At 42.9% G+C, this 26032-nt stretch overlaps 1 protein-coding gene across 6 annotated transcripts in view; it reads right to left on the bottom strand.

Moving 5' to 3' along the window:
• LOC139753124 (uncharacterized) overlaps nucleotides 1-26032 on the bottom strand; it is an 82365-nt gene that overhangs the window by 18181 nt on the left and 38152 nt on the right. For all 6 annotated transcript variants that reach the window (XM_071669236.1, XM_071669238.1, XM_071669239.1 and 3 more), the window contains exons 4-6: nucleotides 22762-22980; nucleotides 22340-22507; nucleotides 7565-7810 (exon numbers count right to left, since the gene is read on the bottom strand). In XM_071669236.1, coding sequence (XP_071525337.1) covers nucleotides 7565-7810; nucleotides 22340-22507; nucleotides 22762-22980 — 633 coding nt within the window. The remainder of the gene's footprint in view (nucleotides 1-7564; nucleotides 7811-22339; nucleotides 22508-22761; nucleotides 22981-26032) is intronic.

Here is a 26032-nt window from a genome sequence, read left to right as displayed (position 1 = left end):
TCACTTAACAGTGTATGCCTAGATGACCTGGGTTCAGGTACTGGACCGGAGGATGGATGATGTCACTCTAGTGTTGGGAATAGTGACATGAGATAATGTTGTCCTCAAACATTTACTTTCAAACATATCCACCCCCTGTATAACCCTAACTATACTATACCCCATGCCTCGCAACCACATAACATTGTTGGAATCACTATTTCTTCAAACATACCCATTTTTGCTCTCTGAAATAATGTTCTCGCCTTCCACATATTCTTCAACACTCCCAGATCCTACACCCCCTCCTCCACCCTGTGACTCGCTTCCATTTCCATAGTTACATCTGCTGCTAAATCCACTCCCAGATATCTAAAACACTTCACTTCCTCCAGTTTTTTTCCATTCAAACTTACCTCCCAATTATCTTATCACTCAATCCTACTGAACCCAATAACCTTGCTCTTATTCACATTTACACTCAACTTTCTTCTTTCACACACTTTACCAAACTCAGTCACCAGCTTCTGCAGCTTCTCACACAAATCAGCCACCAGCGATGTATCATCATCGAACAACAACTGACTCACTCCCCAAGCTCTCTCATCACAACACACTGCATACTTGCCCCTACCTCCAAAACTCTTGCATTCATCTCCCTAACAACCCCATCCATAAACAAATTAAACAACCATTCAGACATCACACACCCCTGCCGCAAACCTACATTTACTGAGAACCAATCACTTTCCTCTCTTCCTACACATACAAATGCCTTACATCCTTGATAAAAACTTTTCACTGCTTCTAACAACTTGCCTCCCGCACCATATATTTGTAATACCTTCCACAGAGCATCACTATCAACTCTTATCATAAGACTTCTCCAGATCCATAAATGTTACCTACAAATGCATTAGCTTTTCTAAGTATTTCTCACATACATTCTTCAAAGCAAACACCTGATCCACACATCCTCTACCACTTCTGAAACCACACTGCTCTTCCCCAATCTGATGCTCTGTACATGCCTTCACCCTCTCAATCAATACCCTCCCATATAATTTATCAGGAATACTCAACAAACTTATACCTCTGTAATTTGAGCACTCATTTTTATCCCCTTTGCCTTTGTACAATGGCACTATGCAAGCATTCCTCCAATCCTCAGGCACCTCACAATGAGTCATACATACATTAAATAACCTTACCAACCAGTCAACAATACAGTCGCCCCCTTTTTTAATAAATTCCACTGCAATACCATCCAAAGCCGCTGCCATGCCGGCTTTCATCTTCCGCAAAGCTTTTACTACCTCTTCTCTGTTTATCAAATCATTCTCCCTAACCCTCTAACTTTGCATACCACCTAGACCAAACACCCTATATCTGCCACTCTATCATCAAACACATTCAACAAACCTTCAAAATACTCACTCCATCTCCTTCTCACATCACCACTACTTGTTATCACCTCCCCATTAGCACCCTTCACTGAAGTTCCCATTTCTTCCCTTGTCTTACGCACTTTATTTACCTTCTTCCAAAACACCTTTCTATTCCCCCTAAAATTTAATGATACTCTCTCACCCCAACTCTCATTTGCCCTCTTTTTCACCTCTTGCACCTTTCTCTTGACCTCCTACCTCTTTCTTTTATACATCTCCCACTCATTTACCACCTCGCCACACATTGAAATAACAACAACCCCCTCCCCCCTCAGGTATGACAAGTAGCGCTAGAAAAGACAACAAAGGCCCCATTCATTCATACTCAGTGTCTAGCTGTCACGTAATAATGCACCGAAACCACAGCTCCCTTTCCACATCCAGGCCCCACAGAACTTTCCATGGTTTACCCCAGACGCTTCACATGCCCTGGTTCAATCCATTGACAGCATGTCGACCCCGGTATACCACATCGTTCCAATTCACTCTATTCCTTCCACGCCTTTCACCCTCCTGCATGTTCAGGCTCCAATCATTCAAAATCTTTTTCACTCCATCATTCCACCTCCAATTTGGTCTCCCACTTCTCCTCGTTCCCTCCACCTCTGACACATATATCCTCTTGGTCAATCTTTCTCACTCATTCTCTCCATGTGACCAAACCATTTCAAAACACCCTCTTCTGTTCTCTAAACCACACTCTTTTTATTACCACACATCTCTCTCACCCTATTATTGCTTACTCGATCAAACCACCTCACACCACATATTGTCCTCACACATCTCATTTCAAGCACACCCACCCTCCTCCGCACAACTATCCATAGCCCACGCTTCACAACCATACAACATTGTTGGAACCACTATTCCTTCAAACATACCCATTTTTGCTTTCCGAGATAATGTTCTCGACTTCCACACATTCTTCAAGGCTCCCAGAATTTTTGCCCTCTCCCCCACCCTATGATTCACTTCCGCTTCCATTCGCTGCCAAATCCACTCCCAGATATCTAAAACACTTCACTTCCTCCAATTTTTCTCCATTCAAACTTACCTCCCAATTCACTTGACCCTCAACCCTACTGTACCTAATAACCTTGCTCTTATTCACATTTACTCTCAACTTTCTTCTTTCACACACTTTACCAGACTCAGTCACCAGCTTCTGCAGTTTCTCTCATGAATCAGCCACCAGCGCTGTATCATCAGCGAACAACAACTGACTCACTTCCCAAGCTCTCTCATTCACAACAGACTGCATACTTGCCCCTCTTTCCAAAACTCTTGCATTCACCTCCCTAACAACCCCATCCATAAACAGATTAAACAACCATGGAGACATCACACACCCCTGCCGCAAACCTACATTCACTGAAAACCAATCACTTTCCTCTCTCTCTACATGTACAAATGCCTTACATCCTAGATAAAAACTTTTCACTGCTTCTAACAACTTGCCTCCCACACCATATATTCTTAATACCTTCCACAGAGCATTTCTATCAACTCTATCATATGCCTTCTCCAGGTCAATAAATGCTACATACAAATCCATTTGCTTTTCTAAATGTTTTTTTTATATATTTAGTTTGCTTTGTCACTGTCTCCTGCGTTAGCAAGGTAGCGCAAGGAAACAGACGAAATAATGGCCCAACCCACCCACATACACATGTATATATATACACGTCCACACACGCAAATATACATACCTATACATCTCAATGTACACATATATATACACACACAGACATATACATATATACACATGTACATAATTCATACTGTCTGCCTTTATTTATCCCCATTGCCACCCCGCCACACATGGAAAAACAGCCCCCTCCCCCCTCATGTGTGCGAGGTAGCGCTAGGAAAAGACAACAAAGGCCCCATTCGTTCACACTCAGTCTCTAGCTGTCATGTAATAATGCACTGAAACCACAGATCCCTTTCCACATCCAGGCCCCACAGAACTTTCCATGGTTTACCCCAGATGCTTCACATGCCCTGGTTCAATCCACTGACAGCATGTCGAACCCGGTATACCACATCGTTCCAATTTATTCCTTGCACGCCTTTCACCCTCCTGCATGTTCAGGCCCCGATCACTCAAAATCTTTTTCATTCCATCTTTCCACCTCCAATTTGGTCTCCCACTTCTACTTGTTCCCTCCACCTCTAACACATATATCCTCTTGGTCAATCTTTCCTCACTTTTCTAAGTATCTATATATATATATATATATATCCCTGGGGATAGGGGAGAAAGAATACTTCCCACGCATTCCTCACGTGTCGTAGAAGGCGACTAAAGGGGACGGGAGCGGGGGGCTAGAAACCCTCCCCTCCTTGTATTTTAACTTTCGAAAAGGGGAAACAGAAGGAGTCAAGCGGAGAGTGCTCATCCTCCTCGAAGACTCAGACTGGGGTGTCTAAATGTGTGTGGATGTAACCAAGATGAGAGAAAAGGAGAGATAGGTAGTATGTTTGAGGAAAGAACCTCGATGTTTTGGCTCTGAGTGAAACATAGCTCAAGGGTAAAGGGGAAGAGTGGTTTGGGAATGTCTTGGGAGTAAAGTCAGGGGTTACTGAGAGGACAAGAGCAAGGGAAGGAGTAGCACTACTCCTGAAACAGGAGTGGTGGGAGTATGTGATAGAGTGTAAGAAAGTAAACTCTAAATTGATATGGGTAAAACTGAAAGCGGATGAAGAGAGATGGGTGATAATTGGTGCATATGCACCTGGGCATGAGAAGAAAGATCATGAGAGGCAAGTGTTTTGGGAGCAGTTGAATGCGTGTGTTAGTGGTTTCGATGCACAAGACTGGGTTATAGTGATGGGTGATTTGAATGCCAAGGTGAATAATGTGGCAGTTAAGGGAATAATTGGTATACATGGGGTGTTCAGTGTTGTAAATGGAAATGGAGAAGAGCTTGTAGATTTATGTGATGAAAAAGGACTGGTGATTGGGAATACCTGGTTTAAAAAGAGAGATATACATAAGTACACGTATGTAAGTAGGAGAGATGGCCAGAGAGCGTTATTCGATTACGTGTTAATTGATAGGCTCACAAAAGAGAAACTTTTGGAGGTTAATGTGCTGAGAGGTGCAACTGGAGGGATGTCTGATCATTATCTTGTGGAGGCATAGGTGAAGATTTGTAGAGGTTTTCAGAAAAGAAGAGAGAATGTTGGGGTGAAGAGAGTGGTGAGAGTAAGTGAGCTTGGGAAGGAGACTTGTGTGAGGAAGTACCAGGAGAGACTGAGTACAGAATGGAAAAAGGTGAGAACAAAGGAGGGAAGGGGAGTGGGGAAGGAATGGGATGTATTTAGGGAAGCACTGATGGCTTGTGCAAAAGATGCTTGTGGCATGAGAAGTGTGGGAGGTGGGCAGATTAGAGAGGGTAGTGAGTGGTGGGATAAAGAAGTAAGATTATTAGTGAAAGAGAAGAGAGAGGCATTTGGACGAATTTGCAGGAAAATAATGCAAATGAATGGGAGATGTAAAAAAGAAAGAGGCAGGAGGTCAAGAGAAAGGTGCAAGAGGTGAAAAAGAGGGCAAATGAGAGTTGGGGTGAGAGAGTATCATTAAATTTCAGGGAGAATAAAAAGATGTTTTAGAAGGAGGTAAATAAAGTGTGCAAGACAAGGGAACAAATGGGAACTTCAGTAAAGGGGGCTAATGGGGAGGTGATAACAAGTAGTGGTGATGTGAGAAGGAGATGGAGTGAGTATTTTGAAGGTTTGTTGACTGTGTTTGATAATAGAGTGGCATATATAAGGTGTTTTGGTCAAGGTGGTGTGCAAAGTGAGAGGGTTAGGGAGGATGATTTGGTAAACAGAGATGAGGTAGTAAAAGCTTTGCGGAAGATGAAAGCCAGCAAGGCAGCGGGTTTGGATGGCACTGCAGTGGAATTTATTAAAAAAGAAGGTGACTGTATTGTTGACTGGTTGGTAAGGTTATTTAATGTATGTATGTCTCATGGTGAGGTGCCTGAGGATTGGTGGAATGCTTGCATAGTGCTACTGTACAAAGGCAAAGGGGATAAAAGTGAGTGTTGAAATTACAGAGGTATAAGTTTGTTGAGTATTCCTGGTAAATTATTTTTTTTTTTTTTTGATTTGTCGCTGTCTCCCGCGTTTGCGAGGTAGCGCAAGGAAACAGACGATAGAAATGGCCCAACCCACCCCCATACACATGTATATACATACGTCCACACACGCAAATATACATACCTACACAGCTTTCCATGGTTTACCCCAGACTCTTCACATGCTTTGATTCAATCCATTGACAGCATGTCAACCCCGGTATACCACATCCCTCCAATTCACTCTATTCCTTGCCCTCCTTTCACCCTCCTGCATGTTCAGGCCCCGATCACACAAAATCTTTTTCACTCCATCTTTCCACCTCCAATTTGGTCTCCCTCTTCTCCTCGTTCCCTCCACCTCCGACACATATATTCTCTTGGTCAATCTTTCCTCACTCATTCTCTCCATGTCCCTGAACCATTTCAAAACACCCTCTTCTGCTCTCTCAACCACGCTCTTTTTATTTCCACACATCTCTCTTACCCTTACGTTACTTACTCGATCAAACCACCTAACACCACACATTGTCCTCAAACATCTCATTTCCAGCACATCCATCCTCCTGCGCACAACTCTATCCATAGCCCACGCCTCGCAACCATACAACATTGTTGGAACCACTATTCCTTCAAACATACCCATTTTTGCTTTCCGAGATAATGTTCTCGACTTCCACACATTCTTCAAGGCTCCCAGAATTTTCGCCCCCTCCCCCACCCTATGATCCACTTCCGCTTCCATGGTTCCATCCGCTGCCAGATCCACTCCCAGATATCTAAAACACTTCACTTCCTCCAGTTTTTCTCCATTCAAACTCACCTCCCAATTGACTTGACCCTCAACCCTACTGTACCTAATAACCTTGCTCTTATTCACATTTACTCTTAACTTTCTTCTTTCACACACTTTACCAAACTCAGTCACCAGCTTCTGCAGTTTCTCACATGAATCAGCCACCAGCGCTGTATCATCAACGAACAACAACTGACTCACTTCCCAAGCTCTCTCATCCCCAACAGACTTCATACTTGCCCCTCTTTCCAAAACTCTTGCATTCACCTCCCTAACAACCCCATCTATAAACAAATTAAACAACCATGGAGACATCACACACCCCTGCCGCAAACCTACATTCACTGAGAACCAATCACTTTCCTCTCTTCCTACACGTACACATGCCTTACATCCTCAATATATATGTGTGTGTGTATGTGTGTGAAAAAAATGCAAATGATACACATGGGATGTGTAAAATCATGCATTGAAAAAAAATAACAATAAAGTGTTTAATGTGTTTAGCAGTGTGTAAAATGAAATCGCACCTAGAAAATAAACATAATCATTGAATACTCACATAATCACAGAGGATCCTTGCTGCCAGCCAGGACCCTCCCCCGCCTGCTCAACCCCCTCTCATACCATTACAGAAGGTTTACTACATCTTTGTTTATTTCCTTGAATACTTCAATAACATCACATATGATGTAAAGATATTCCAGAGGGGAAAAAGTTTTATTGTTTTTTCCACATTGGGGAACATTTTACAGAATAAGAATTAATGAGGGTGAAAAGGTGAATGGAGATGGAAGCCTAAACTACTCAGTTAATTCAGAGTGAACAACAAAGAGTTATGAAGAGCTCCAGCACAGTGCATCTGTGAGTATAAATAGGATGTAAGCTTTTGTAAACTTCATCCCATTTATCTAATCTATCATCTTTAACACAATTATCAAGTGCAAAGACTGTATCAAAAGCAGAAAGTCATACATATTTGGTGAAACAAATTTTGCTTAAGTGGAGGTCCCTAACCCTAATCCTGAATGATAACAAAGAGCAGGGAGGCCCAGTTCCAAGATGAAGGTACACTTCGTCCAGCCAATATATACAGAAATGGAGGTAAAGACAATAAACAGAACACAGGTACTCTCTCTTATAACCTGGTTAATAAATTTTAGCACTAGTGATTCACAAAATCACAGCAATCTGTGTGAAAATAAACCATTACTTTTATAATTCAAGTCAACAAACATACAACTGCAACTAACCCTGAAGCGCAACATACGGTCCCTGGCATATCTGGGTGGAGGTGGTGGTGGATAGGGGTCATATCGATTTCCAAAGCTGTGACCTCGCTCACCAGGTCCAAAGCGGAAGTACAAATCTCTGTTTCCCATCCCTGCTTGTGGTCTGCTACGTGAAGTTGACTTCTGGACTGTCAAACGCAAGCCATGGAGTTCATGCCCATCAAGCTTTTGAATAGCTTGCTCAGCTTGAGACTCATCATCCATATGCTAAGAAAAAATATAAAATGAGTGGTATTGATTAAATATTTCAAGGACAGAAGCTACTACACCTTAATCTAGCACTCTAGTTCCCTATACAACTGATGGAATTACAGGAATAATCTAAATGGTTCAACAACATGAAAAAAAAAGTTATTCTTTAAGCACTCTCTTATGCATGTCTTCATTTAATTTTTATTATTTTCTATCATTATACTTTGTCGCTGTCTCCCGTATTAGTGAGGAAGCACAAGGAAACAGACGAAAGAATGGCCCAACCCACCCACATACACATGTATAACATACAAACCTCCAACAGCCAGGATCGAACCTGGGACCCCTGTGCAAGAGGCGGGAATGCTAACCGCTAGGCTATGGGCCTGGCTAATAGGAAATAACTATTCGAATACTATGTACTCGAATACCCTTCGTCTCGCATTGGTGAGCAATGGGGTCTACACCGGTTATTTCCCAACAGGCGCACATAGCCAGCAGATAGCATTTTACCGAACCTAACTGTATGTACATACACGCTCACACATGCACATATATATAACTATAAATTTCAACGTATAACATACATATATATATACACACAGACATATACATATATATATATCTTTCTTTTTCTTTCAAACTATTCGCCATTTCCCGCATTAGCGAGGTAGCGTTAAGAACAGAGGACTGGGCCTTTGAGGGAATACCCTCACCTGGCCGAATTCTCTGTTCCTTCTTTTGGAAAATTAAAAAAAAAAAAAAAAAATGAGAGGGGAGGATTTCCAGCCCCCCGCTCCCTCCCCTTTTAGTCACCTTCTACGACACGCAGGGAATACGTGGGAAGTATTCTTTCTCCCCTATCCCCAGGGGTAATTTTTTTTTTTTTTTATACTTTGTCGCTGTCTCCCGTGTTTGCGAGGTAGCGCAAGGAAACAGACGAAAGAAATGGCCCAACCCCCCCCATACATATGTATATACATACGTCCACACACGCAAATATACATACCTACACAGCTTTCCATGGTTTACCCCAGACGCTTCACATGCCTTGATTCAATCCACTGACAGCACGTCAAACCCGGTATACCACATCGCTCCAATTCACTCTATTCCTTGCCCTCCTTTCACCCTCCTGCATGTTCAGGCCCCGATCACACAAAATCTTTTTCACTCCATCTTTCCACCTCCAATTTGGTCTCCCTCTTCTCCTTGCTCCCTCCACCTCCGACACATATATCCTCTTGGTCAATCTTTCCTCACTCATCCTCTCCTTGTGCCCAAACCACTTCAAAACACCCTCTTCTGCTCTCTCAACCACGCTCTTTTTATTTCCACACATCTCTCTTACCCTTACGTTACTCACTCGATCAAACCACCTCACACCACACATTGTCCTCAAACATCTCATTTCCAGCACATCCATCCTCCTGCGCACAACTCTATCCATAGCCCACGCCTCGCAACCATACAACATTGTTGGAACCACTATTCCTTCAAACATACCCATTTTTGCTTTCCGAGATAATGTTCTCGACTTCCACACATTCTTCAAGGCTCCCAGAATTTTCGCCCCCTCCCCCACCCTATGATCCACTTCCGCTTCCATGGTTCCATCCGCTGCCAGATCCACTCCCAGATATCTAAAACACTTCACTTCCTCCAGTTTTTCTCCATTCAAACTCACCTCCCAATTGACTTGACCCTCAACCCTACTGTACCTAATAACCTTGCTCTTATTCATATTTACTCTTAACTTTCTTCTTCCACACACTTTACCAAACTCAGTCACCAGCTTCTGCAGTTTCTCACATGAATCAGCCACCAGCGCTGTATCATCAGCGAACAACAACTGACTCACTTCCCAAGCTCTCTCATCCCCAACAGACTTCATACTTGCCCCTCTTTCCAAAACTCTTGCATTTACCTCCCTAACAACCCCATCCATAAACAAATTAAACAACCATGGAGCCATCACACACCCCTGCCGCAAACCTACATTCACTGAGATAATATATATATATATATGTACATATTCATACTTGCTGCATTCATCCATTCCGTTGCCACCCCGCAACACATTAAATGGAATTTTTTAATTTCTATTATTTTTTATTATCATACTTTGTCATTGTCTCCTGCGTTAGTGAGGTAACACAAGGAAACAGACAAAAGATTGGCTCAACCCACCCACATACACACGTATGTACATACATATCCACACATGCACATATACATAACCATACAATTCAACATATACATACACATACATACACAGATGTTCTGGAAGGAGGTAAATAAAGTGCGTAAGACAAGGGAGCAAATGGGAACTTCAGTGAAGGGCGCAAATGGGGAGGTGAAAACAAGTAGTGGTGATGTGAGAAGGAGATGGAGTGAGTATTTTGAAGGTTTGTTGAATGTGTTTGATGATAGAGTGGCAGATATAGGGTGTTTTGGTCGAGGTGGTGTGCAAAGTGAGAGGGTTAGGGAAAATGATTTGGTAAACAGAGAAGAGGTAGTAAAAGCTTTGCGGAAGGTGAAAGCCGGCAAGGCAGCAGGTTTGGATGGTATTGCAGTGGAATTTATTAAAAAAGGGGGTGACTGTATTATTGACTGGTTGGTAAGGTTATTTAATGTATGTATGACTCATGGTGAGGTGCCTGAGGATTGGCGGAATGCGTGCATAGTGCCATTGTACAAAGGCAAAGGGGATAAGAGTGAGTGCTCAAATTACAGAGGTATAAGTTTGTTGAGTATTCCTGGTAAATTATATGGGAGGGTATTGATTGAGAGGGTGAAGGGATGTACAGAGCATCAGACTGGGGAAGAGCAGTGTGGTTTCAGAAGTGGTAGAGGATGTGTGGATCAGGTGTTTGCTTTGAAGAATGTATGTGAGAAATACTTAGAAAAGCAAATGGATTTGTATGTAGCATTTATGGATCTGGAGAAGGCATATGATAGAGTTGATAGAGATGCTCTGTGGAAGGTATTAAGAATATATGGTGTGGGAGGAAAGTTGTTAGAAGCAGTGAAAAGTTTTTATCGAGGATGTAAGGCATGTGTACGTGTAGGAAGAGAGGAAAGTGATTGGTTCTCAGTGAATGTAGGTTTGCGGCAGGGGTGTGTGATGTCTCCATGGATGTTTAATTTGTTTATGGATGGGGTTGTTAGGGAGGTGAATGCAAGAGGTTTGGAAAGAGGGGCAAGTATGAAGTCTGTTGGGGATGAGAGAGCTTGGGAAGTGAGTCAGTTGTTGTTCGCTGATGATACAGCGCTGGTGGCTGATTCATGTGAGAAACTGCAGAAGCTGGTGACTGAGTTTGGTATAGTGTGTGAAAGAAGAAAGTTAAGAGTAAATGTGAATAAGAGCAAGGTAATTAGGTACAGTAGGGTTGAGGGTCAAGTCAATTGGGAGGTAAGTTTGAATGGAGAAAAAGTGGAGGAAGTGAAGTGTTTTAGATATCTGGGAGTGGATCTGGCAGCGGATGGAACCATGGAAGCGGAAGTGGATCATAGGGTGGGGGGGGGGGGAAATCCTGGGAGCCTTGAAGAATGTGTGGAAGTCGAGAACATTATCTCCGAAAGCAAAAATGGGTATGTTTGAAGGAATAGTGGTTCCAACAATGTTGTATGGTTGCGAGGTGTGGGCTATGGATAGAGTTGTGCGCAGGAGGATGGATGTGCTGGAAATGAGATGTTTGAGGACAATGTGTGGTGTGAGGTGGTTTGATCGAGTAAGTAACGTAAGGGTAAGAGAGATGTGTGGAAATAAAAAGAGCGTGGTTGAGAGAGCAGAAGAGGGTGTTTTGAAATGGTTTGGGCACATGGAGAGAATGAGTGAGGAAAGATTGACCAAGAGGATATATGTGTCGGAGGTGGAGGGAACGAGGAGAAGTGGGAGACCAAATTGGAGGTGGAAAGATGGAGTGAAAAAGATTTTGTGTGATCGGGGCCTGAACATGCAGGAGGGTGAAAGGAGGGCAAGGAATAGAGTGAATTGGATCGATGTGGTATACCGGGGTTGATGTGCTGTCAGTGGATTGAATCAGGGCATGTGAAGCGTCTGGGGTATACCATGGAAAGCTGTGTAGGTATGTATATTTGCGTGTTTGGACGTATGTATATACATGTGTATGGGGGTGGGTTGGGCCATTTCTTTCGTCTGTTTCCTTGCGCTACCTCGCAAACGCAGGAGACAGCGACAAAAAAAAAAAAAAAATACACAGACATATATATATTTTTTTTTTTTTTTTTTTTTTTATACTTTGTCGCTGTCTCCCGCGTTTGCGAGGTAGCGCAAGGAAACAGACGAAAGAAATGGCCCAACCCCCCCCATACACATGTACATACACACGTCCACACACGCAAATATACATACCTACACAGCCTTCCATGGTTTACCCCAGACGCTTCACATGCCTTGATTCAATCCACTGACAGCACGTCAACCCCTGTATACCACATCGCTCCAATTCACTCTATTCCTTGCCCTCCTTTCACCCTCCTGCATGTTCAGGCCCCGATCACACAAAATCCTTTTCACTCCATCTTTCCACCTCCAATTTGGTCTCCCTCTTCTCCTCGTTCCCTCCACCTCCGACACATATATCCTCTTGGTCAATCTTTCCTCACTCATTCTCTCCATGTGCCCAAACCATTTCAAAACACCCTCTTCTGCTCTCTCAACCACGCTCTTTTTATTTCCACACATCTCTCTTACCCTTACGTTGCTTACTCGATCAAACCACCTCACACCACACATTGTCCTCAAACATCTCATTTCCAGCACATCCATCCTCCTGCGCACAACACTATCCATAGCCCACGCCTCGCAACCATACAACATTGTTGGAACTACTATTCCTTCAAACATACCCATTTTTGCTTTCCGGGATAATGTTCTCGACTTCCACACATTTTTCAAGGCTCCCAAAATTTTCGCCCCCTCCCCCACCCTATGATCCACTTCCGCTTCCATGGTTCCATCCGCTGACAGATCCACTCCCAGATATCTAAAACACTTCACTTCCTCCAGCCTCTCACCATTCAAACTCACCTCCCAATTGACTTGATATATATATACATGGAAATATTCATACTTGCTGCATTCATCCTTTCCCATTGCCACCCCACAACACATTAAATGGCACACACACACACACACACACACACACACATGCATGGGCGCAAGGTAGAGCTAGGAAAGGACAACAAAGGCCACATTTGTTCACGCTCAGTCTCCAGCTGTCATGTGTAATGCACCGAAACCACAGCTCCTTTTCCACCTCCGGGCCCCACAAAAATTTCCTTGGTTTACCCCAGACGCTTCACATACCCTGGTTCAATCCACTGACAGCAAGACGACACCGGTATACCACAGTGTTCCAATTCACTCTATTCCTTGCACACCTTCCATCCTCCTGTGTGTTCAGGCCCAGATCGCTCAAAATCTTTATCACTCAATCCTTCCACCCCCAATTTAGTCTTCCACTTCTTGTTCCCTCCACCTCTGACACATATATCCTCTTTGTCAATCTTTCCTCACTCATTCGTTCCATGTGACCAAACCATTTCCAGACACCCTCTTCTGCCCTCTCAGCCACACTCTTTATATTACCACATATCTCTCTTACCCTTTCATTACTTACTCGATCAAACCACTTCATACCACATAATGTCCTCAAACATCTCATTTCCAACACATCCACCCTCCTCCGCACAACCCAATCTACAACCCACGCCTCGCAACCATATAACATAACTGGAACCACTATTCCTTCAAACATACCCATTTTTGCTCTCCAAGATAACATTCTCGCCTTCCACACATTCTTCACTCCCAGAACCTTTGCCGCCTCCCCCACCCTGTGACACACTTCTGCTTCCATAGTTCCATCCGCTGCTAAATCCACTCCCAGATATCTAAAACACTTCACTTCCTCCAGGTTTTCTCCATTCAAACTTGCCTCCCAATTGACTTGACCCTCAACCCTACTGAACCACTTATTCACATTTACTCACAGCTTTCTTCTTTCACGCACTTTACCAAACTCAGTCACTAGCTTCTGCAGTTTCTCACATGAATCAGCCACCAGTGCTGTATCATCAGAGAACAACAACTACCTCACTTGCCAAGCCCTCTCATCCACAACAGACTGCATACTTGCCCCTATCTCCAAAACTCTTGCATTCACCTCGCTTACAACCCCATCCATAAACAAATCAAACAACCATGGAGATATCATGCACCCCTGCCGCAAACTGACATTCACTGGGAACCATTCACTTTCCTCACTTCCTGCTCATACACATGCCTTACATCCTCGATAAAAACTTTTCACTGCTTATAGCAACTTACCTCTCACAACATATACTCTTAATACCTTCCACAGAGCATCTCTCTCAACTTTATCATAGGCCTTCTCCAGACCCATAAATGCTACATGCAAATCCATTTGTTTTTCTAAGTATTTCTCACACTCTTCAAAGCAAACACTTGATCCACACATCATCTACCACTTCTGAAACCACACTGCTCTTCCCTAATCTGATGCTCTGTACCTACTTTCACCCTCTCAATTAATACCCTCACATATAATTTCCCAGGAATACTCAAGCAAACTTATACCTCTCGAATCTGAACACTCACTTTTATTCCCTTTGCCTTTGCACAATGGCACTATGCATGCATTTCACCAATCCTTAGGCACTTCATCATGAACCACACATACACTGAATATCCACACCAACCAGTCAACAACACAGTCACCCCCTTTTATAATAAATTCCACTGCAATACCATCCAAACCTGCTGCCTTGCCCACTTTCGTCTTCCACAAAGCTTTCATTACCTCTTCTCTATTTACCAAACCATTCTCCCTAACCCTCTCACTTCGCACACCACCTCAACCAAAACACCGTATATCTGCCACACAATCATCAAACACATTCAACAAACCTTCACAATACTCACACCATCCCTTCACTTCACCACTACTTGTTATTACCTCCCCATTAGCCCCCTTCACTGATGTTCCCATTTGTTCTCTTGTCTTATGCACTTTATTTACCTCCTTCCAAAACATCTTTTTATTCTCCCTAAAATTTAACGATACTCTCTCACCCCAACTTTCATTTGCCCTTTTTTTCGCCTCTCATCTTTCTCCTGACCTCCTGCTTCTTTTTCCTTTACACATCCCCCAGTCATTTGCACTATTTCCCTACAAAAATCATCCAAATGCCTCTCTTTTCTCTTTCACTAACAATCTTACTTCTTCATCCCGCCACTCACTACCCTTTCTAATCTGTCCATCTCCTACCTTTCTAATGTCACAGGCATCTTTTGCACAAGCCATCACTGCTTCCCTTAAAACATCCCATTCCTCCCCACTCCCCTTACGTCTTTTGCTCTCATCTTTTTCCATTCTGCACTCAGTCTCTCCTGGTACTTCCTCACACAAGTCTCCTTTCCAAGCTCACTTACTCTCACCACTCTCTTCACCCCAACATTCTATCTTCATTTCTGAAAACCTCTACAAATCTTCACCTTCGCCTCCACAAGATAATGATCAGACATCCCTTCAGTTGCCCCTTTCAGCACATTAACATCCAAAAGTCTCTTTAACATGCCTATCAATCAACACGTAATACAATAACGATCTCTAGCCTTCTCTCCTACTTACATACGTATACTTATGTGTATCTCTGTTCTTAAACCAGGTATTCCCAATCACCAGTCCTTTTTCAGCACACAAATCTAAAAGCTCTTCACCACTTCCATTTACAACACTGAACAACCCATGTACACCAATTATACCCTCAACTGCCACATTACTCACCTTTCCATTCAAATCACTCATCACTATAACCTGGTCTCATACATCAAAACTGCTAACACACTCACTCAGCTGCTCCCAAAACACTTGCCTCTCATGATTCTTCTCATACCCAGGTGCAAAGGCACCAATAATCACCCATCTCTCTCTATCCACTTTCAGTTTTACCTTATCAATCTAGCTTACTTTCTTACACTCTATCACATACTCCCACAACTCTTGCTTCCGGAGTAGTGCTACTGCTTCCTTTGCTCTTGTCCTCTCACCAACCCCGACTTTACTCCCAAGACATTTCCAAACCACTCTTCCCCTTTACTCTTGAGCTTTGTTTTACTCAGAGCCAAAACATCCAGATTCTTTTCCTCAAACATACTACCACTCCTCCTTTTTCTCATCTTGGTTACATCCACGCAAATTTAGACACCCCAATCTGAGCCTTCAAGGAGGATGAGCGAGTACTCCCCACATGACTTCTGTTTCATCTAATAAGAATATAAAATGAGTTCACAGATAACATACACTTGCCTGGTGCACATAAACTACACTCTATGAGCTATACTTTTTCATGAGGATACAAAGTCTTTTCCCTGAGACAGGGGAGAAAATTGTACCTCTATAGTCCAATTGTGTCATAGAAGGCAACCAAAGCGGGGAGGAGCATGGGGTGAGAAACATTATTCTTCTTGCACTTCAATTTCTAAAAGACGAAACAATAGGAACCAAGCAGGGAGTGCTTATCCTCCTCGAAGGCTCAGGGGGAATATCTGAATGTACGTGGATGTCACCAAGAATAGAAGAGAGGGGAGATAGGTAGTATATTTGAGGAAAAACCTTGATGTTCTGGCTTTAAGTGACACAAAGTTCAAGGGTAAAGGGGAAGAATGGTTTGGACATGTCTTAGTAAAGTAAAGGGTTGGTGGGAAGACAAGAGCTAAAAGAAGGAGTAGCACTGCTCCTGAAGCAGGAATTGTAGTATGGTTTCAAAAGTGGTAGAGGGTATGTAGATTAAGTGTTTGCTTTGAAGAATGTGTTAGAAATACTTAGAGAAATAAATGGTTGCTTATATGACATCTACGGATCTGTAGAAAGCATATGACAGGTTTGATACAGATGCCTTGTAGAAGGTCTTAAGAATATATAGCATTGGAGGAAAGCTGTTAGAAGCAATAATAAGTTTTTGTTAAAAGTGTAAGGCAAGTGTACAAGTAGGAAGAGAGGAGAATGAATGGTTCCAAGTGAAGGCTGGTCTGTATCAGAGGTGTGTGACTGTCACTAAGGTTCCTTAATTTGTTTATGGACAGGGTAATGAGGGGAGTAAATGTGAAAGACTTGGAGAGAGGGGAGAGTAAACAGTTTGTATGGGATGAGAGGGCTTGAGAAGTGAGTCAGTCGTTGTTTGCTGATGATACAGCACTGAGGGAAGATTTGAGTTTCAAACTGTAGAGGTTGGTAACTGAGTTTGGAAGGGTGCATGAAAGGAGGAAGTTGAGAGTAAAAGGGAATAAAAGCAAGGTTATTAGATTTTGAAGAGTTGAGGGACAAGATAGCTAGGGTGTGAGTGTGAATGGAGAAAAATTGGAAAAATGAAGTGTTTTAGATTCATGGGACTGGTTGTGGTAGTAAGTGGAACCACAGATGCAAAAGCAAGTCATAGGCTGGAAGAGGGGGACCAATATGCAGCGAGAAGGGGACCAATTGGCTGGGAGAGGGGACCAAGGTTCTGGGAAAACTGAAGAATGGTGGAAAGAGAGACTGTTATATGGGAAGGCAAAAATAGGCATGTTTTGAATGTAAAGCAGTCCCAACATTATCATATGCCTGTAAGGCATGGCCTATAGATAACAGTGTGTGAAGGAGAGTGGATGTGTTGAAAATGAAATGTCTGAGGACAATATGAGGTATGAGGGGGTTTGATTAAGTAATGAAAGGGGTAAGAGAATGGTGTGGTAATAAATACAGTGTGGCTGAGAGAACTGAAGAGGGTGTGCTGAAATGGTTTGTACATATGTAAAGAATGAGTAAGGAAAGGATGAAAAAGAGGAAACATGTCAGAAGTGGAGTGAACAAGGAAAACATGGAGACCAAACAGGTGATGGGAGGATGAGTTGAAAAAATTTTAAACAATCAATACCTGAACATGCACCAGGGTGAAAGTTATGCAAGGGTTAAAGTGAACTGGAATGAACTGTCAATAGACTGAACCAGGGCATGAGAAATTATCCCTCTATCTATATCTTTGACACCTGTTCCCACCTGGAACTCCCTCAAGGGGGTGTTCACAGAAATAGTATCTCCATAATTAGTGAATTCCAGTGCTGCTTCTTAGCCTTCACTGCCTCACCCTTAACAGGCCACCAGCAGAAGGTAAGTCTTACACAATGTTGCAGAGGCTCCTACCTAATATTCCTACTGACAACTTCTACCTGATGTTTCTACCTAATGCTCCTACCTAAATGTTCCTAACTACTACTTCTATCTACTGCTCCTACCATTTTCCCAACAGGCAGGGATAGCACATGGCACTCACCAGAGGAAATCTAGAGTTATGAAGAATGAGCTGTATGAGTTATGCGCTGTCTAATGTTATGTGTGACAAGGATTTAATTTTTTTTAAAGGCTCCAGTTGCAGACAAAAGTCCACATCAGGGCTGGGCCTTAATTGAAATACTATTATCATACTTTGTCACTGTCTCCCGCATTAGCGAGGTAGCGCAAGGAAACAGGCAAAAGAATGGCAACACCCACACACATGTATATACATACACTTCCACACACACACACATATACATACCTATACAATTCAATGTATATATATATATATATATATATATATATATATATATATATATATATACATACACAGACATATACATATATACACATATATGTGCATAGTGCCATTGTACAAAGGCAAAGGGGATAAGAGTGAGTGCTCAAATTACAGAGGTATAAGTTTGTTGAGTATTCCTGGTAAATTATATGGGAGGGTATTGATTGAGAGGGTGAAGGCATGTACAGAGCATCAGATTGGGGAAGAGCAGTGTGGTTTCAGAAGTGGGAGAGGATGTGTGGATCAGGTGTTTGCTTTGAAGAATGTATGTGAGAAATACTTAGAAAAGCAAATGGATTTGTATGTAGCATTTATGGATCTGGAGAAGGCATATGATAGAGTTGATAGAGATGCTCTGTGGAAGGTATTAAGAATATATGGTGTGGGAGGCAAGTTGTTAGAAGCAGTGAAAAGTTTTTATCGAGGATGTAAGGCATGTGTACGTGTAGGAAGAGAGGAAAGTGATTGGTTCTCAGTGAATGTAGGTTTGCGGCAGGGGTGTGTGATGTCTCCATGGTTGTTTAATTTGTTTATGGATGGGGTTGTTAGGGAGGTAAATGCAAGAGTCTTGGAAAGAGGGGCAAGTATGAAGTCTGTTGGGGATGAGAGAGCTTGGGAAGTGAGTCAGTTGTTGTTCGCTGATGATACAGCGCTGGTGGCGGATTCATGTGAGAAACTGCAGAAGCTGGTGACGGAGTTTGGTAAAGTGTGTGGAAGAAGAAAGTTAAGAGTAAATGTGAATAAGAGCAAGGTTATTAGGTACAGTAGGGTTGAGGGTCAAGTCAATTGGGAGGTGAGTTTGAATGGAGAAAAACTGGAGGAAGTGAAGTGTTTTAGATATCTGGGAGTGGATCTGTCAGCGGATGGAACCATGGAAGCGGAAGTGGATCATAGGGTGGGGGAGGGGGCGAAAATTTTGGGAGCCTTGAAAAATGTGTGGAAGTCGAGAACATTATCTGGGAAAGCAAAAATGGGTATGTTTGAAGGAATAGTAGTTCCAACAATGTTGTATGGTTGCGAGGCGTGGGCTATGGATAGAGTTGTGCGCAGGAGGATGGATGTGCTGGAAATGAGATGTTTGAGGACAATGTGTGGTGTGAGGTGGTTTGATCGAGTAAGTAACGTAAGGGTGAGAGAGATGTGTGGAAATAAAAAGAGCGTGGTTGAGAGAGCAGAAGAGGGTGTTTTGAAATGGTTTGGGCACATGGAGAGAATGAGTGAGGAAAGATTGACCAAGAGGATATATGTGTCGGAGGTGGAGGGAACGAGGAGAAGAGGGAGACCAAATTGGAGGTGGAAAGATGGAGTGAAGAGGATTTTGTGTGATCGGGGCCTGAACATGCAGGAGGGTGAAAGGAGGGCAAGGAATAGAGTGAATTGGAGCGATGTGGTATACAGGGGTTGACGTGCTGTCAGTGGATTGAATCAAGGCATGTGAAGCGTCCGGGGTAAACCATGGAAAGCTGTGTAGGTATGTATATTTGCGTGTGTGGACGTGTGTATGTACATGTGTATGGGGAGGGTTGGGCCATTTCTTTCGTCTGTTTCCTTGCGCTACCTCGCAAACGCGGGAGACAGCGACAAAGTATAAAAAAAAAAAAAAAAAAAAAAAAAAAAAAAAAAAACATAATTCATACTTGCTGCCTTCATTCATTCCTGTTGCCACCCAGCCACACATGAAATGACACCCCCCCTCCCCAGCATGCACATGAGGAAGGGCTAGGAAAAGACAACAAAGGCCACATTCATTCACACTCAGTCTCTAGCTGTCATGTATAACACACCGAAACCACAGCTCCCTTTCCATATCCAAGCCCAACAAAACTTTCCATGGTTTACCCCAGATGCTTCACATGCCCTGATTCAATCCATTGACAGCACGTCGACCCCAGTACACCACACTATTCCAATTCACTCTACTCCTTGCACGCCTTTCACCTTCCTGCATGTTCAGGCCCTGATCGCTCAAAATCTTTTTCACTCCATCCTTCCACCTCCAATTTGGTCTCCCACTTCTTCTCGTTCCCTCCACCTCTGACACATCCATCCTCTTTGTCAATCTTTCCTCACTCATTCTCACCATGAGACCAAACCATTTCAACACACCCCCTTCTGCTCTCTCAACCACACTCTTTTTATTACCACACACCTCTCTTACCCTTTCATTACTTACTTGATCAAACCACCTCATACCACATATTGTCCTCAAATAAAGAGAGAATTATGAAAAGGGAAAAGAAAAAACATAGGAAAGTATTTACAAATTTTGGAGGAAGTAAAAGACCTGTCATTTGAATTGTGCCAGGTCATAGTTATTGGCTAAGACATGAGAAGGCAAAGAGTTCTAAAGCTTTGACATGCAGGGAAAGATGCAGGTATCATAATGGGCCCAACCTTAAGTTGCCAATGGCCACGTAATAATCATGCGATGCAGCAGCTTGCCAAGTATTGGGTGGTCTAGCTAGTGGTGGGGGCACACAAGCAGCCAGCTCTCGGGAGCAGAAACCAAAGTAATACTTACAGAAGAGGGAAAATGAACCAACATTGTGGTGTAGGGCAAGGGGGTCAAGTTTGGAAGTTAGCCTGGGACAGTTTATAAGTCAAATCACTTTCGACTTAACTCTGTCAAGTAAGCATACAGAGTTTGAACCACCTTAAATGTGAGAGCAGTATTCCATACAAGGATGAATCAGCCCCTTGTATATATAAAGCAATTTTTCAGAAGAGAAGAAACTTCGACATCTAAACAGGACACCCAGTTTCTTAGAGGCAGACTTAGTTATTCCTGCAATGTGGGGATTCCAACAAAGAATGGATGTTACAGCAATACCCAATATGTTCACTGAATCATGAGGTGGAATTAAAGACCCACCAAAGGAAAGACGAGTTGTGAGGAGTTTTCGATAGAGAGATGGGCAGATATTTTGTTTACCCCACAGAGATATCCTGTCCAAGTATTAGTTTACTGAGGAAGCTGTGTCAAGACAAGTGAGAGAAGAGGGAGCAGAAATGAAGGATGTGGATGAAAGCAGTGTTGAGTCATCAGCATATGAGTGCATTGGGTTATATGTGGAGGAGAGAAAATTGTTGAAAAATAGGAGAATAAAAATAGGGGACAGACAGAAACGTGAGGGGCACTGCTGTTGATGAAGAAAAGGGGGTAGGCTGATCCATCAACAACCACAGAGGTAGATCAGCCACAGAGGGAGCTAGATATGCAGGGGCAAAGTGAGGGAGGGAAGCCAAAACAGGGGAGCTTAGAGATGAGACCCCGATGCCACATCCTGTCAAAAGCCTTAGATATGTCAAGGGCAACTACACAAGACATAACGGAGGGCAAAAGGTGTGCAAGGAATAGAGTGAACTGGAACGATATGGTATACCGGGGTCGACATGCTGTCAATGGATTGAACCAGGGTGTGTGAAGCGTCTGGGGTAAACCATGGAAAGTTTTGTGGTGTCAGGGTGTGGAAAGGGAGGTGTGGTTTTGGTGCATTACACATGATGGCTAAAGACTGAGTGTGAATGAATGTGGCCTTTTTTTCAATCATTTCCTGGTGCTACCTCGCATGCGCGCGAGGTAGCGGGGGAGGTGACGAGAATGGATGAAGGCAGCAAGTATGAATATGTACATGTGTATATATGTATATGTCTGTGTATGTATATGTATGTATATGTTGAGATGTATAGGTATGTATATGTGTGTGTGTGGGTGTTTATGTATATACATGTGTATGTGGGTGGGTTGGGCCATTCTTTCGTCTGTCTCCTTGTGCTACCTCGCTGATGCGGGAGACAGCGACTAGGTATAATAAATAAAAATAAAAAAGATATGAAAAAGATAAAAGCAAATTATCAAAAGAATTTGTGTATACTTACAACAAAAGCATAGTTAGTAAGAATGTCAGCCTCTACCACATTGCCATAAGCTTCAAAGAGACTTTTCAATTCCAGGCGTTTTGCATCCCTGTGTACATTGCCAACAAAGATTTTTGTTGTTTGGTTGCTACCCTTCTTTATGCGAGTGGAGGCTTCAACATTCATTGGCTGAAATAAAATGTGCATTGATTTCATGTAATTTGTAAAGCACAAGAACCTACTGGTTCTTCAGCACATTTTAGCATGCCTATTACTCATCTCAGTAATAAATTTAAAAACAATTCAGCATTATTCAAATCAAAACATCAAGAATGAAGTTTTACATGAGAGAAAAGCCAATATAACTAGAATATTACAAACTATGAGATAAAACTAAGCAGTCATCACTTAAGGTGGTGAGTGGGAAAAAAATCCATCCCTACCTTTCCACGAAGCATGTGACCATTCAAAGCTTTAATAGCCACTTGACCCTCATTTTCTTTTTCCATATGTACAAACCCATAGTTCTTCACAACATCAGCTTCAACCACTGTACCATATGCTTCAAAGAGTTCTCGGATATCTGAACTTGTGGCAAAATCACTGAGATTCCCAACAAATATTTTAAAGGTGTTTCCTCGTGCTTGCTCCTTACCTGCGGCCTAAGAAAAAACATTTTTGGTAATTTACTATATAACATACTTAAAAGAAATCTAGTATAAAAAAATGACTCATTATGATCATAGGTGAAGATTTGTATGGGTTTTCAGAAAAGAAGAGTGAATGTTGGGGTGAAGAGGGTGGTGAGAGTAAGTGAGCTTGGGAAGGAGACTTGTGTGAGGAAGTACCAGGAGAGACTGAGTACAGAATGGAAAAAGGTGAGAACAATGGAAGTAAGGGGAGTGGGGGAGGAATGGGATGTATTTAGGGAATCAGTGATGGACTGCGCAAAAGATGCTTGTGGCATGAGAAGAGTGGGAGGTGGGTTGATTAGAAAGGGTAGTGAGGGGTGGGATGAAGAAGTAAAATTATTAGTGAAAGAGAAGAGAGATGCATTTGGACGATTTTTGCAGGGAAAAAATGCAATTGAGTGGGAGATGAATAAAAGAAAGAGACAGGAGGTCAAGAGAAAGGTGCAAGAGGTGAAAAAGAGGGCAAATGAGAGTTGGGGTGAGAGAGTATCATTAAATTTTAGGGAGAATAAAAAGATGTTCTGGAAGGAGGTAAATAAAGTGCGTAAGACAAGGGAGCAAATGGGAACTTCAGTGAAGGGCGCAAATGGGGAGGTGATAACAAGTAGTGGTGATGTGAGAAAGAGATGGAGTGAGTATTTTGAAGGTTTGTTGAATGTGTTTGATGATAGAGTGGCAGATATAGGGTGTTTTGGTCGAGGTGGTGTGCAAAGTGAGAGGGTTAGGGAAAATGATTTGGTAAACAGAGAAGAGGTAGTAAAAGCTTTGCAGAAGATGTAAGCCGGCAAGGCAGCAGGTTTGGATGGTATTGCAGTGGAATTTATTAAAAAAGGGGGTGACTGTATTATTGACTGGTTGGTAAGGTTATTTAATGTATGTATGACTCATGGTGAGGTGCCTGAGGATTGGCGGAATGCGTGCATAGTGCCATTGTACAAAGGCAAAGGGGATAAGAGTGAGTGCTCAAATTACAGAGGTATAAGTTTGTTGAGTATTCCTGGTAAATTATATGGGAGGGTACTGATTGAGAGGGTGAAGGCATGTACAGAGCATCAGATTGGGGAAGAGCAGTGTGGTTTCAGAAGTGGTAGAGGATGTGTGGATCAGGTGTTTGCTTTGAAGAATGTATGTGAGAAATACTTAGAAAAGCAAATGGATTTGTATGTAGCATTTATGGATCTGGAGAAGGCATATGATAGAGTTGATAGAGATGCTCTGTGGAAGGTATTAAGAATATATGGTATGGGAGGCAAGTCGTTAGAAGCAGTGAAAAGGTTTTATCGAGGATGTAAGGCATGTGTACGTGTAGGAAGAGAAGAAAGTGATTGGTTCTCAGTGAATGTAGGTTTGCGGCAGGGGTGTGTGATGTCTTCATGGTTGTTTAATTTGTTTATGGATGGGGTTGTTAGGGAGGTGAATGCAAGAGTTTTGGAAAGAGGGACAAGTATGAAGGCTGTTGTGGATGAGAGAGCTTGGGAAGTGAGTCAGTTGTTGTTCGCTGATGATACAGCGCTGGTGGCTGATTCATGTGAGAAACTGCAGAAGCTGGCGACTGAGTTTGGTAAAGTGTGTGAAAGAAGAAAGTTAAGAGTAAATGTGAATAAGAGCAAGGTTATTAGGTACAGTAGGGTTGAGGGTCAAGTCAATTGGGAGGTAAGTTTGAATGGAGAAAAACTGGAGGAAGTAAAGTGTTTTAGATATCTGGGAGTGGATCTGGCAGCGGATGGAACCATGGAAGCAGAAGTGGATCATAGGGTGGGGTAGGGGCGAAAATCCTGGGAGCCTTGAAGAATGTGTGAAGTCGAGACCATTATCTCCGAAAGCAAAAATGGGTATGTTTGAAGGAATAGTGGTTCCAACAATTTTGTATGGTTGCGAGGCGTGGGCTATGGATAGAGTTGTGCACAGGAGGGTGGATGTGCTGGAAATGACATGTTTGAGGACAATGTGTGGTGTGAGGTGGTTTGATCGAGTAAGTAACGTAAGGGTAAGAGAGATGTGTGGAAATAAAAAGAGCGTGGTTGAGAGAGCAGAAGAGGGTGTTTTGAAATGGTTTGGGCACATGAAGAGAATGCGTGAGGAAAGATTGACCAAGAGGATATACGTGTCGGAGGTGGAGGGAACGAGGAGAAGTGGGAGACCAAATTGGAGGTGGAAAGATGGAGTGAAAAAGATTTTGTGTGATCGGGGCCTGAACATGCAGGAGGGTGAAAGGAGGGCAAGGAATAGAGTGAATTGGATCGATGTGGTATACCAGGGTTGACGTGCTGTCAGTGGATTGAATCAGGGCATGTGAAGCGTCTGGGGTAAACCATGGAAAGCTGTGTAGGTATGTACATTTGCATGTGTGGATGTGTATGTATATACATGTGTATAGGGGTGGGTTGGGCCATTTCTTTCATCTGTTTCCTTGCGCTACCTCGCAAACGCGGGAGACAGCGACAAAAAAAAAAAAAAAAAATTGCTGTCACTGTCTCCCGCGTTAGCGAGGTAGCGCAAGGAAACAGACGAAAGAATGGCCCACCCCACCCACATACACATGTATATACATACACGTCCACACACGCAAATATACATACCTATACATCTCAATGTATACATATATATACACACACAGACATATACATACATACATACACATGTACATAATTCATACTGTCTGCCTTTATTCATTGCCATCGCCACCTCACCACACATGGAATAACATCCCCCTCCCCTCTCATGTGTGCGAGGTAGCGCTAGGAAAAGACAACAAAGGCCCCATTCTTTCACACTCAGTCTCTTTCTATCATGTAATAATGCACCGAAAACACAGCTCCCTTTCCACATCCAGGCCCCACAGAACTTTCCATGGTTTACCCCAGATGCTTCACATGCCCTGGTTCAATCCATTGACAGCACGTCGACCCTGTATACCACATCGTTCCAATTCACTCTATTCCTTGCCCGCCTTTCACCCTCCTGCATGTTCAGGCCCCGATCACTCAAAATCTTTTTCACTCCATCTTTCCACCTCCAATTT

The sequence above is a fragment of the Panulirus ornatus genome, chromosome 14, assembly GCF_036320965.1.
Source record: "Panulirus ornatus isolate Po-2019 chromosome 14, ASM3632096v1, whole genome shotgun sequence".
In the NCBI taxonomy this organism is placed as follows: Eukaryota; Metazoa; Arthropoda; class Malacostraca; order Decapoda; family Palinuridae; genus Panulirus; species Panulirus ornatus.
This window is presented reverse-complemented; position numbering and strand designations above follow the sequence as displayed.